The sequence below is a fragment of the Pteropus medius genome, unplaced genomic scaffold, assembly GCF_902729225.1.
Source record: "Pteropus medius unplaced genomic scaffold, Ma_sr-lr_union100, whole genome shotgun sequence".
Taxonomy (NCBI): Eukaryota; Metazoa; Chordata; class Mammalia; order Chiroptera; family Pteropodidae; genus Pteropus; species Pteropus medius.
The window spans coordinates 2,000,862-2,014,180 of record NW_024350922.1 but is presented as its reverse complement, the minus strand read 5'-3'; the positions used below and the strand labels follow the sequence as shown (position 1 = coordinate 2,014,180).

Genomic DNA, 13,319 nt, shown 5'->3' with positions numbered 1-13,319 from the left:
TCATGCTCCTCTCCTAGGTCAAGAAACACTTCCCATCATGCTCCTCTCTTACAGATGGGAACCAAACTTCCCATCAAGGTCTTCTCGTATGCCCCAGCAGCACTGATCACGGAATAGAATCTCCATAAACGTATGCTGACTGATGGACTGGTTGAGGAGAGATGAGGAGGAAAGGAAAAGAAAAACTAGAAGAAAGGGACAGAGAGAAAAGAGGAAAAAATAGAGAAGAAAGGCCAGAAGGAGTGAAAAAAGTCTCAGTTAAGACGATGATTTGTGACCCACCAAAGCTCACCTCTAACGCAACAAAATCTTGTTCCTTATCATTTCTCTCATTAGGAGAAATTAAGTGTTTCTCCTCAGAAAGGCAATAATGAAGGAAAGGTTGAGAAAGACTGCTTAGACGCGTGCAGCCTAACTCGGTGCCACCACCTGACTGCTCCAAAACCAAAGTCGACATGTCCTTCCCCCATGCCATCTCAGACTCCCCTTTCCCTTTATCCCCACATGTCACTGCTACCTCCTGAGCATTACTAGGATCCATTCGTGCCTCTCCATTCCCTGTACCACTGGCTTGTTTATGTATTCATCCCTTCATCCATCCATTCAGCAAATATTTACAGACACTGTGCTGGGGACCAGCTACACCCACGAGCAAGACATGAGGGCAGGTCCCTGCTCTCAGGATGTGTCATTCCAATGGGGGAGGGGGAAGAAACACAGAAACCAGTAGGTAAAACAGGTCATTTCAGCTACCGATAAATGTACGGAAGAAAATGCAATGGCTCTGTAACAGAGAATGGCGGTGGGGACAGCCAGGAGAGCCCCTTCTAAGGCAGTACTGTTTGAGCTGAGACATGGATGAGTGGAAGGAGACAGCCACGCCGAGGACTAGGTTACAGAAACAAGCTTCCACCGCACCCCTGCTTCCGGCCGGGATCCCCGCATTCTGTCCTCTCCACGGGCAGAGGTGACGATCTCTCTGAAATGTAAGCCTGAGGGCTGTGCCCAGAATACAGGTGAGACACCTCAGGGTGTCACACAGGCCCTCCCTGATCTGAGCGTCCTTTCTCTCTCCCAACTGCTCTGCAGACGCACACCACGCTTCCCCCCGAGTACCTCACTTTCCTTACCCACAGCTGGACCGAACCTCCTTCGTGCCCCTGTTCGGACTCTCTGACCCCAACTCAGTCCTCAAGCTTCAGTTCGGTCTCCTGTCTCCTCCGAGATATTGTGCCCAGCGCCCATGACCCCTTCCCACGGTAACGGCACCTGGCTCTGGATCAAGCTGGGCCTGAAATCCATCCGTGGATCTTCCAGGTACCCCTACTCCAAACTGCCTTTTATCGCCTAAGGCAGCTTGACTTAAGATTCTGTCACTTTCAACAAATATCAGCATGATATTATAATTGGCTTCATGTTTGTCTATCTACCCCCACCCTCGCCACCACCACCATCCAGACCGTATTTTGAAAGCAGAGCTGCCCCGCGGCCTGAGCACACACACGGACCACCAAAAATCCCCATGGCTGACAGCAGCCCTGCCTCCCCAGAGCCTGGGCACAGCCGTGAGGCTGGCCCACGTGAGCTTTGCCTCACTGTCAATCACTCGGACTTGTGCTGCTTTGGCTTTGGTTTTAAAATAACAACAAAAGGCAAAAGCATCTCAACTATCTATATGAGGCTCGGAATTTAAATCCTGGTTCTCGAGGGCCTCGCTATTGAAGGCGCTCTCCACTCTGCCCCTTGGGCTCCTGACAGCACCCAGGGGGACAGAATCACCAATCGTCTCGCCGAGCCAGGAAATGGGGCGCGTGCTCACTTACGGGAGTGCAGCCAAGAGGAAGGGCGGCATAGAGGACCTGGAAACTTCCCAGTGTTTCCACGCCAAGCAATTAACCTGAAAGATTAAAGCAGTTCTAGGCACTGGGTTGAATAACAATAAGATGCAAACACAGACTGTGCTTTCTGGTGCCGGGCGCGGTTCCAAGCGCTTTACGTATGTCCACTTATCTAACAGAACGCCCTGGGGGGTAGATAAGGACACTCCTGCGCCCAGTTTACGGGCGAGGAAATTGAGGCCATAGCAAAAGGAACACAAAAATGTACGTGTGAGAGTGGCCACCACAGCTGTGTTTACAACTGCAGGGAGATGAGATACAACCTAATGTCCCTCAGCAGGGGGCTGGGTAAGGAAATTATGGTACAGCAATACAACGGAATACCACGCAATTATTGTGTTTCCATTATGGTAGATTTATGTATATGTTAACATGATTAACCTGGAATGACGTTTTACATGTGTGTTACATAAAGTTAAACAAAATAATACGTATAGTATGAGCTGAAATAAATATGTTTTATATATACCAAAAACCTCTCAAAGTCAAGAGCAAACTTTTCCCTGTAGTTACCTCTAGAGCTGAGATTCTGACCCCGGGGCACTGCTGACATTGGGGCCTGGATAACCCTTTGCTGTGGGGCTCTCCGCTGCACTGTGGGATGCTCAGCTGCAGCTCTGGCCTCCACCCACTAGATGCCAGCAGCATCTCCCCCAGGTGTGGCAGCTGAGTGCCTGCAGATATGGCCAAATGGTCCCCTGCTGAGAGCCACTGCTCTAGGGGGAATTTTATTTTCTATTTTTTTTTCCAATATAATAGTTATGTGCTCTCAGCAAAAATATAAACAAAAAGTCAAATTTTCTAACAAACTGGCATTTGAAGGTTCTGAGGACTGGGGAGCATCTAGGTAAAGAGCTTTGTACGTGAACAGAACACATGGATCTTCCTCGAAGCGGGCGTGATGTCCATCCATCCTCGTTAATGACTTCCCTCCCTTCCCGGGCGAGGCTTTTCCATAGTCCACTAGTTCTCAGCAGGGAACTGATTAGAAACGTAAATTATAGGGCATCGCACTGGACCTACTCTAAGGGGAAGTCGGCGAGTGGGGCTCTGCGGTCTGTGTCCTTTTAATGGTGTAATCGATACGCAAAGCACTACGTGCATTTATGTGTACACTCTGATGCATCCAGACACTTGCAAACGCCCTGATGCCGTCACCTCCCTCACGTATCAGACTCGCCCCACACCTCCCAACGTTTCCTTGTGTCCCTTTGTCTTTGCAGTAAGAGCCTCTGACGTGAGAGCCACCTCTCACATTGACGTGCACGAAACCATAGCAACTCCAGGCACTCAGTATTTCAGCAGAGGTCCGGAACTTTCTCATCTGGCAAAACTGAAATCGTACAGCCATCGAATGGCCAACTCCGGCCCTCTAGGGAATGCTGATGCAAGCTCGTGTTTGAAACCAGGGACAGAAGGGACAAGCCGAGGGCAGGACAGGGCTGCTTACAGCTCTGCACATGCCTCTAACGCCCCTGAAGGGTCGTGTAGGGAACGTAACGCTTCCTGGCTGTCGGGGGAGGATTCCTAGGAAGCTTCATTCAGATCTGAAACGCTCTGAGGCCAGAGCTGGGAAGATGCTGTGTGTCCGCCTGCTCATCCCCAGGGACCCTGGGCAGCTCATAGTTACACTCCAAGTCCAAACGCTGTTCTCCAGGCCCATTTTTTACTTGCTGAGAAACTTTGAAAAGTCTGCTCCTGCTTCTCGTCTCCCCAAAGGGTTAAAGAGTTTGTACAACCATTTGGAAAATGAAGTCTTAAATGAAAAAAAAAAGGAACCAGAGCCGCGTTCCATTCCCAACTGCCCCTGGAAAGGACAGGGGTGTCATGCGAGGAAGTGACTCAGCCGCTGGAGAACCCCATTATGGACACGGAAAGCTGAGCACCTCCCAACTGTCATTTAAGGTCCACGCCCGTCCCACGCCCTCCCTTGCGTCGCGGGAAGCATCCCAGCGTGAGTCTCTTTAGCCGCCAGCGGCCACGCAGGCTGCGGACGCAGGAAAGCGCGTGCACCACACCTGGCCAGGTGAGAGCAGCCCGAGGTTGTTCTCAAAAAGCCGGAAGTGGGCCAGGAAAGAGTCCGCGCTCATGGCATCGATGTGTGCGCAGGTTACGCCTTTGACCAGCTGCCCGGTGCTGGAAAACAAAACGGGGGGCAGGAGAAGCGGGGTGCGGAGGACAGGAAAGAAGGAGCAAGGGAGGGCGGTGCGCGCTGACCCCGGTGCGGAGGGGACTGCCCCGCTCTTGTCCCGGGACAGAAAGCCCAGAGATAGAAGGCCCAGAGGGCTGGCCGCGGGGGTGCGGGGGATCCCCTACCTCAGGAGCGCCTCGGGCCTCCCGGTGGTCCTGGACAGGAGCTCGTACAGGAACAAGGCCTGCGGAGGGACGAGAACCACGGCCAGTGTGGACGGGGCGCTCACTCACCAGATGAGCACGCGGAGCGCCCAGCAGTGTGCGGCCCTGTGGGGAAGGCACGGCCACCGCCCCGCTTTATGGATGGGGCCACGGAGGCCCGCGGCTATGTTACCCGCCCAGGACCACGGGATGGCGAAGGGACAGAGCTGGGACGTGCCCGGCTGGCGGAGTAATCGCACACCCTGGCTCACACCCCGTCATTCCCTGGGCTCCCGCGGACGAATGCAGAGCCAAGCGCCGGCAGCGAGGCCCGGGGTTTACTTGCTGTGCTTTGTGAGGTCGCTGCCCAGCCCCTAGTTCCATGCCCACCTGCTAGTGGGCACACGCCTCCGGAAGGGGGCCGTGGAAGGAAGAGAGGGGTGAATAGACCAGGGTGGCCAGTGGAGACAGTCACGTGGTTAGGAGGGTGTGCCCAGTCCCATCCCCTGACTTCACCAATAGCCAATGAGTTCATCAGCCGTGCCTATTGTCATTAAGCCTCCACAAAAACCCAAAAGGACGGGGTTCTGAGAGCTTCTGGTTGGTGACAGTGTGGATTTGGGGGAGTGGTGCCTGGGGAAGGCGTGGACGCTCCGAGCCACACCTGCCCTGTGAGCCTCTTCCATCTGCCTGTTTCTGAGTTACAGCCTTTTATAATAGACCCGTAATCTGGGAATCAAAATGCTTCTCCAAGTCCTGTGAGCTGGCTGCTCTCGCAAATTAACCAAAGCCCAGAAGGGGGCCACTGGAGCGCCCAATCTGTAGCCAGTCGGTCAGAAGCACAGGTGACAACTTGGACTTGTGACTGGCATCTGGAGTGGGGACTGCCTTGTAGGACTGAGCCCTCAACCTTTGGGCTCAGATGCTGTCACCAGGTGGACAGGGTCAGAATCGAGTTGAACCGCAGGACCCCCAGCAGGTGGTGGAAAATCGCTGGGTGTCGTGAGGAAAGCTCACACACACCTCGGAACTGGCGTCAGAACCCTTAGTGGCCACACCTGAGCCCTCCGGAGCTCCTTTCCCCTGACGACAGTCTCGTTGAATCGGGGTTCCCTCCGCAGATCGAAGAGAGACACCTCCTTAAAGAAAGCTCCTTGGATTTCCACAATGCCCGGGGCGGAATCTCCTGCTTCCATGATCTGCCGGACGTGAGAAGAAACACGTTAACGGCCGTGGAGAAGGTGCACCGAACTTTGCACGAGAGCCAGCCACTCTGTCACGTGCGTCTCGGGCAGTAAAATCCATCGAACCTGTTCGGCAACCCAGTGAGGTGGGACCATCGTCATCCCCACTTTACAAGGAAGAAAATGGAGGCTTCGCGAGTAATAACTGGTTGATAGATGAGATTGGAGCCCACGTCTGTCTTATTCCAAACTCAGGCTCTTTATTGATAACTACATGTGCTCCTACTGTCCGCCACGTGCTGGCGTTTGGGGCCAGAGCCCTTGGGTTGGGCTTCTTAACAGATTTTGCAATTGGACAAAGCAGATCGCACAGACTAGGATGCCCCCAGGACCCACTGCCGAGAGAGAGGGGAGCACGGCGTGACTTTAGATGACACAAGGGCCCTTCGCAAGCACCCTGGGAATATCAGCATTCGTTTTTAGATCTGAAAAGCTTTTAAACTATTATTATCTCAAGAAGCCTAATTTATGAAAAGCTGTCTAGATTCGACTGGCCGAGGACAGCACTGGGGTCTGGGAGAAAACACAGCGTGACTCAGGGGTCTCTTTCCAGAAAGGAGGGAAGGCAGGCATCGGGAGAGGGCGCTGTCCAATCCCTCGTCGAAGGCCGAATGAACCCTAGCCTTGAGCCCGTGTCCCAAAGCCACAGCCCACTCACGAAGCCCGAGGCCACACGCCGTGAGCCATGTGGATGAGCCCTACGTGTCTGCTCTCACCTTGCTGAGGACTCCTTGCTGCTGGACAGGCGACAGGCTGGACCCGTGCGGGGAGACAGCACTTCTCAGGACTTGCACGAGGCCCCTCTGCTCCATGTCGTGGAAAGCCTGGGCGCCAACCCCGGCCAGCAGCATGCCCATCTGGCTGACATTGGAGGACGGCCCCTGGGCAAGGACCGCCACGCCGTGAGGCTCTGCACTGGCCAGTCCCCTCACGGGGAGTGGGGGCATCTAGCAGGCCCCACAGTGTGCCAGGGACAGGGACGGGAGCCAGGGGCACCACCGTGGGCAACACGCAGGCTGTCCTCCCAGACCGTCCTGCCTTCTAACGGGAAAGAAGGTTAAACATCAAAACACGACACGGGCGCTGACTGCCTTGCTGCCCGGAGCACTTCGCTGAGGCCACAGCGCAAATGTCCACACACGGGGACCCCTGCACCACAGCTGACCAGGTGGCGGGCTCTCTCTGAGTTTAACCTGAACTAGCTGACATCGAAAAACTGGGGGAATTCCCATAAACATCCAGATTTGAATCCCTTTGTGTGTGGGTTTTGTTTTTTTTTTAATCTAAACGGGCCCGCATTGACAGCAGTGGGCAAGAAGCGACCAGCAGTGGCCTCTCGGGCGGATGGGGAGCCCTCGGCTGACCCAGCCCCAGCCCCAGCCCCTCACAGTGCTTGAGGCAGACCGCGGGCAGGCATCTAAAGTGGCAAAGCCCACACCCGTCCATCTCCATGTAGAAACTGTGAGTTGAAATAAATAAATTTCAGTATGTGAGTCTCATACATTATGACAGATGTGACTATAGCTGGTCACCCGCCCCCCCACACACACACCAGAGTGAAGATGCCGGGGGGGGGGGTTCCACATATTCAGGAGCGCTCCTTGGCTTTACAAAAAGGCACATGGTGGTTTCCTTTGGTTTCCTCTGTAGAGTGGACAGCCTCTCACTGTCCCCAAGGAGGGAGACCTCTCAGGCTTGGCTTCTTAGTCAAAGCTGCCTCGCCCTTCCATAGGCTGGATACCAGGAAAGAGATGAGCCACCCTGTCCAGGGCTGGCAGGGAACAAGTCAGTCCCCCTCAGCTCCCCAAAACCGAATTCACGGAGAAATGCCCAGGGAGATCCATGTGGCCCCCAGTCGAAACTGGGAAGGGCTGCCACACCTTCAAACTAAAGTCCACACAAGGCTGGAAGGGACAAGTTAATGGGCTGGCCTTGGCCTTGAGTCACAGAGCGAGAATGGGTGGGCAGTGGGCATGGCGCCACGGTGGAGGGAGTTAACGTGGGATTAAGCAAGCAGGCTCTGAAGCCACATGTCCCGGCTCCCGTCCCACCTGTGCCCCTGCTACGTGGCCTCAGCGGTTCCCATACATGCTCTATGCCTCGCACCAACGACCTGGAAGATGAAGCTTCCAACACCACTGACCTCACAGGGTCGTCGGGAAAATGAAATGACTAAGTCACTTAGAACACAGCCAGGCACACGGCAAGTGCTTTATACGTGTTCGTGACTGTCATCACACTGGTACCGGTCTCTACCCAGTCCCCAGGAGCCAGTCTGCTTTCTAGGAAGCGGCTACGAGTATGATCTAAAAGAGTGAGACCCGAAATGTCCAGGGCTCAGATCTCTGGAGCCTTTTCTCCTGGGACGGAACCCACACTTTCCTCACAGCCACGGGGCTCACACTCCGGCAAACGGTTGTCCCGCCCTCTTCCTGTGTCTTGACTGTATAATCCCTGCAGCAATCCTGTGAGCATCTCTCACGTCTCACCATCTTACAAACAGGGAAACTGAGGCAAAGAGAAATTAAACCAATTGTCTGAGGCAGCAAACGTCCAGCTAGTAAATGGCAGAGGAAGTATTTGAACCAACGGCCCTCCACACAGGCATCTGACGTGAAGCCCTCCACGTCTTCTTACTGACTGGCTGCCCTGCTCTGTGCGTCTAACTGGCCCTTGGGTCTCTGGGCGTTAAAAAAAAAAAAAAAAAAAAAAGTTCAAAGCTCCAACTGACCTCATGGGCCAAGTATTTGGCAGACAAGATGACGACCTGGCTCTTGGCCCAGCCCGAGACCTGGTTGAGGGTAGAGATGGCGCCGTGCACTGCCTCGGGAGAGAGAGAGTCCAGCTGGCTGTGGGTCAGGCCGACGATCGCATCTGACAAAGAGCCCAGGGTCTCATTGAGGGTCTGGTTCTCCGTGGCGATGTCCAGAAGCTCTGCTTTGAGCTACGAGGGGAGCAAGCTGGAATGAGGGTGGAGAGCAAGCAGGACGAGGTCCCCTTTTATTACATCCTGGGCTGTCAGGGCTCCACAGCACCCTCCTCTCCGCAGGTCAAAGGGAGAGGGACTCCAGCCAGTGGGAGGGGGGCTGCTGCCACACCCAGACAATGTCACCCTAGAGAATACCACTCCTCTGACCTTGACTTTACTATGCCGCAAATTAACTGTGCGCTTCATTGAAGTATTAATTAGCTATTAAATCAAGCCTAAAGCCTGGCAGAGGAAGTTCGTTCCCTTCGCCCACAGCTCCGGCACGTTCTGGGTGCACCTGTTTTCTTTTTTGACCTTGAATCCTACATCTGTATAGATGGCCGTTTTTCTTCTACAGAAATATCTGGGGAAGTCTGATAATATATAATCTATGTAAAATATGTCATCTACGTAATATATATAATCTATGTCAAAGTTCTCAACAGTAACAGAAAAGTAAGTCTCCTGAAAATCTAACAAAAATAACTATGAGTAGTAATTGGCTGTATATGTTTCTAAGACTCCTTATGTCTTTATAAACATGTATTTTATAAATAAACTACAGCGCATCGTTGTTACATAGTTACGATGAGAAGTGCAACTTTCCATATTTTTCACTATCAATTCTGTCTTACGTATGTTTTGGCCCTTCTGTGATCACCTTGATTATTTTATCATAATATGCCTGTCTAGTTATAGTCAAGTAGAGAAGGTGATAAACTCAGCTCTTATCATTTGACCTCTGTCCAAGAAAAAAAAAAAGTTCGCGTTTTAACACCTGCGTTTGTAAGAACAATACGTTCGTTTGAAGAAATATGCGCGCGCGCAGTCGAGGCAAGACGGAGATGGCCGCTGGGGGGCAGCAGAGCGAAGGGAGAGAAGCCGCGGTCGCGGCCTCGGGGGCTCAAACTGCGGCCCGCGGGCAGCGGCGGCGGCAGCGTCCGCGGACCCGCCGGACGCGCGCGCTCTCCGGCCGCGCCCCGGACCACCCGAGTCCGCCTCTGGGCGCGGGCGGGGCCCGGCGCCGTGCATTTTCACACGCCTTCTGGACGGTCACGTGTGAAACACTGCCGTCGGGGGTGGGGGGCTGACGGGGTCGCCCACGTTTTCTTGGACGTCGCTCTCATGTCATCTTTTTTAAATTAAAAAGAAAGAGAGAGGGACCAAAAACAGTGAGAGGAGTGCGCAGAACTGAGAGTCGGGGCGCTTTCGAAACATTCGCACCCCAGGCCAGGCCGTCGACAGGGGGACCCCTGGGTTGGCACCTGGGGGTGCCGCTGACCACGGACAGAGCCCGGTTTGAGAACCGCGGCTCGATCTCCTCGCCGTTCCCGGGTCCCCGCACCCGCCTCCTGGCCGCGGGGTTTGCTAGGAATGCGGTCTCGGAGGAGGCGGGGGCAGCGGGGCTGGGGGTCGGGTTCCCGGGACCCACCCACTGGGCATCTGCACTCTCGCTCCCCAGGCCTGAGGCGGCCGTCAGGTGCTCTACCCACGCTCTTCCCTACTCCCCGCTGAGCTGCTCCCCCTCCCCCCTTTTACACTCATCCTGGGGCTCCAGACACCACCTGCTATGGCCGGACCGAGGTGTCCCCCCACTTCTCCGGCTGGTGAAGCGGAGGCCGCGCACCCGCCCACACCTTCCGGACCGCCGCCTGGAAGCCCCACAGACGGCTGCACTTGATCATCTGGTGAAGGAGGACTCGGGCCGTGGCGGCGTCCAGCAGCTCCAGGTCATCGTAGAAACAAACCAGCAGTCCCAGCCTGTGCGGGAAGGTAAGGGACCCTGGCAGAGCTGGGGGACACAGCGCCGCCCCCTCGGAACCGACGGAGTCGGGGGTCAGAGCAGCTGCTGGGCGCCAGGTTCTGCGCTGAGCCCTTCGCCTCCGCCCTGCCGGGCAGGTGACCTGTCAGCCCCATTTCGCAGAAGGGCACAGTGAGACTCGGGGGCATCAAGTGACACACCCAAAACAAGCAGTGGAGCTGGGGCTACGATCTAGAGCCGACTATGTCACCTCGCCTCCAGTAAGGGGCCCGAGGAAAGCACGGTGCTGAGCTAGCCACAGAAAACTCCCGGTTTCCACGGGAGGGAAGGGGGCTGTCGCCCCGAGGGATCCCCAGGGACGGAGACTGAATTCTAGGATGCTTTACAGCCTACCTCCCCAGATGGCTGGATGACTTCGAAAGGAAAAAGTAAAAAAGATAGGGCATGAGGGTGGAGGTGGGATTTGAACCCGGACCTGGCTGGGAAAGCCACACCTGGCGGTTCAGGGCGCAGCTTCCGGCCGCCCGGGGTTCGAGGCCCGGCTCTGTGAGATGTCTGACTTCAGTGACACCTTCTCTGCGAGGCCGCTGCACACAGGTGTGCAGTGCACACTCTGGACTACGGGACAGGGTGGCCCAGCCACCCTGGGCCTTCAGTAGAGGGGGGACTTGCTTCGTTCATCAGGGTACATCGTAATGAACACGCGAAGGTGGACTGAGAGTTATAGGAGACGAGGCACATCCGACTATTTACTCTTCCCGGGGGACACTCTCGCGTTGGTGTCGGATCTACCCGACTGGGCTCGGCAGAACCACGCTCGGCGGAACCACGTTGCCGCCAGCCAAGCTTCACCTGGCTCCGCCCTCTCGGAAACACCGCGACGCGCGGGGACCTGCCCTCAGGAGAGGAAGGGTCTGAAGATGTGTGTGACAAGTCGAGAAGGCTCGGGGGAAGTGAAGGCTGAATATTAAGGACAGCGTCAAGAATAACTCCCATTTCCGGAGCAGTCACTATGGGTCGGGTGTGCCATATCCTCACAGGGACCCTGATGGGGCAGGGGATTATCAGTCCCCATTTTGCAGATGAGGACTTGGAGACACGGAGAGGTGCGGTCTGTAACCAAGTCACATGACTTGTAAGTGACAGAGCCAGGATCGTACCCTGGAAGTCTGGCCCCAGGTCCCAGGTTCTTAACCGCCAAGCTATTTTTTGCATAACCATGGAAATATGGGGCCGTGCCAATGGGTGAAAATTAGGAGGGGTGGGGGCAGGTTCTATGTGCGGCAGAATGTAACAGTTCTACGTAAAAACCTTCTCTGCAAGTGACTTTGATAAAAAAATTAAGAGAATTTGGTGATGTCAGAAGAAGCAGTGACATCAAGACCCCAGGAGACGGAGACGAGTGCTCCCCACGCCTCCCCACGGCTCCCCAGGGCACACTCCTTCCCTTGACATTCAGACCCGTCCTGGGGTCACCAAGTGCACAGTCGCTGGCCCTCGCCTGGGGGAAATGGTTCCCAGAGGGTCATATCGCAATCACTAAATTCTAGCCTGATCTCATCCGGGGGGTCCAGATAAGCCACCTGAGAATCTAGACAACAAGGGATCCGCAAATTCGGGGAGCCACGAGCCATTCCAGTACTCGGCCCAACAAAATGGGAATTCGTCGCTTCCCCTGGAATGGACGAGTATGGAGCCCCATCGCCATGCTCAGAGCTGCAATCCTGGCACACAGGGGACCCCGGGAATGCGTGTGTTCCCTCCCCCCACTTCGGAACCTCTTACAAGAGGAAACACCTCCTCTCTCAGGCACAGAGACAGGGGACCCGCCGCCTCCCTTCCCGCTGCCTGCTGCTCAGAGGAAGCCACCGTGGGGGGTGCCCTAGGGTGCCGCTGCCAGGGGCGAGCCCCACTTGCCTGTGCACGGTTGAGGTGTTCCTCAGGTCAAAGTCGGAGGCCCCGATTCTCTCCAGAAACGCCCGGGCCAGCTCCGGGGTCAGGTCATACACCGTGTCCAGCTGCTTCGTGGCGTTGTCGTAGCTGATGAATAGCCCCATCTGGTGGACACGGACGGGAGCATCAATGACCGGAATTGGAGCCCACGCCACCCACCCTGAGGTCAGTGCTGTGCCCCAACCCGGACTCTGGGGTACATCGGGATCCTGGCGTCGGTGTCATGGGTTTCTTAATGGCCTGTCACCATTAATGGCTGCTGTGGGTTCCTCTTTGACCTAACTTATTTAGGAAAGTGTTATTATTATTTTTTTATATCGGAGAAGTTGAACTTTTTTAAAAAGCTGATATTGGCACATGTATTTCAAGATTTGTTCTATTGAGGTCAGAGAATTTGGTGCACACATTTTCTGTTCTGTTTTGTTTTTGTTTTTTTTTTAATAGATGGGTGAGTTTATAAATGGCCCTCGGGCGATGGAAAATGAGCATGTGGTCTCTTTGTAGGATAAAAAGTGAATGGGAATAAGAAGAATCTGAATAGCCTATTTAATAAGTTTGAATGTAGACGTACATATATTCACATTCTTTCTGTTTTGTTCGCTTTTTGCCTGCGTGTCCAAGGCTGTCATATGGAAGTCCCCTACATTGCGATGCACGGCCATTCCGTGCCTGAGGTCTCCTCTGCCTCCCAGACTGCCCTTTGTCCATACACAATTCCCTTAGGGTTGGTGCTCTGGTTTCGCCCCCCTTCTCTACCTTTTTAGATGACGAGGGAAAAGTTGCAAATGGCCTCGTCTTAGACATTCCCCCCAGGGGCCTGGCTTCCTTACAATTTAGCCTCTATCTCCTTCCTAAACTCAACACTGGGAGCGTAAACGCCATTGGAGGTTTAATGCACCGTATAACTGAGAGTTAAAAAATTGAAGACGTCCGAAATATTCCCAGCCTCCCAGGTGAAAAGAGGAACATAGTGTTGCCTCTGGCTTCATAATAACTAGACGTTGTTGCATCCGCTGGCGTTTGAACAAGCCAGGCATCTGACACCCGCTGACCAGGGCACACATGATAAAAACTGGAGGCGAGCCCCAAATGCCCCGTAAACGCCTCCGCGTGGGCAGCATTCGTGAGTCAGGATGCCCAAGGGATTTCTATGTCACTGG

General features: G+C 54.6%; 1 protein-coding gene across 1 annotated transcript in view; it reads right to left on the bottom strand.

The window, feature by feature from the left end:
* OTOA (otoancorin) overlaps positions 1–13,319 on the bottom strand; it is a 49,255-nt gene that overhangs the window by 18,751 nt on the left and 17,185 nt on the right. Inside the window, exons 12-20 of the mRNA XM_039840172.1 lie at positions 12,120–12,263; positions 10,377–10,383; positions 10,082–10,236; positions 8,208–8,420; positions 6,193–6,357; positions 5,291–5,431; positions 4,215–4,273; positions 3,917–4,034; positions 1,824–1,897 (exon numbers count right to left, since the gene is read on the bottom strand). Of these exons, the coding sequence (XP_039696106.1) occupies positions 1,824–1,897; positions 3,917–4,034; positions 4,215–4,273; positions 5,291–5,431; positions 6,193–6,357; positions 8,208–8,420; positions 10,082–10,236; positions 10,377–10,383; positions 12,120–12,263 (1,076 nt within the window). The remainder of the gene's footprint in view (positions 1–1,823; positions 1,898–3,916; positions 4,035–4,214; positions 4,274–5,290; positions 5,432–6,192; positions 6,358–8,207; positions 8,421–10,081; positions 10,237–10,376; positions 10,384–12,119; positions 12,264–13,319) is intronic.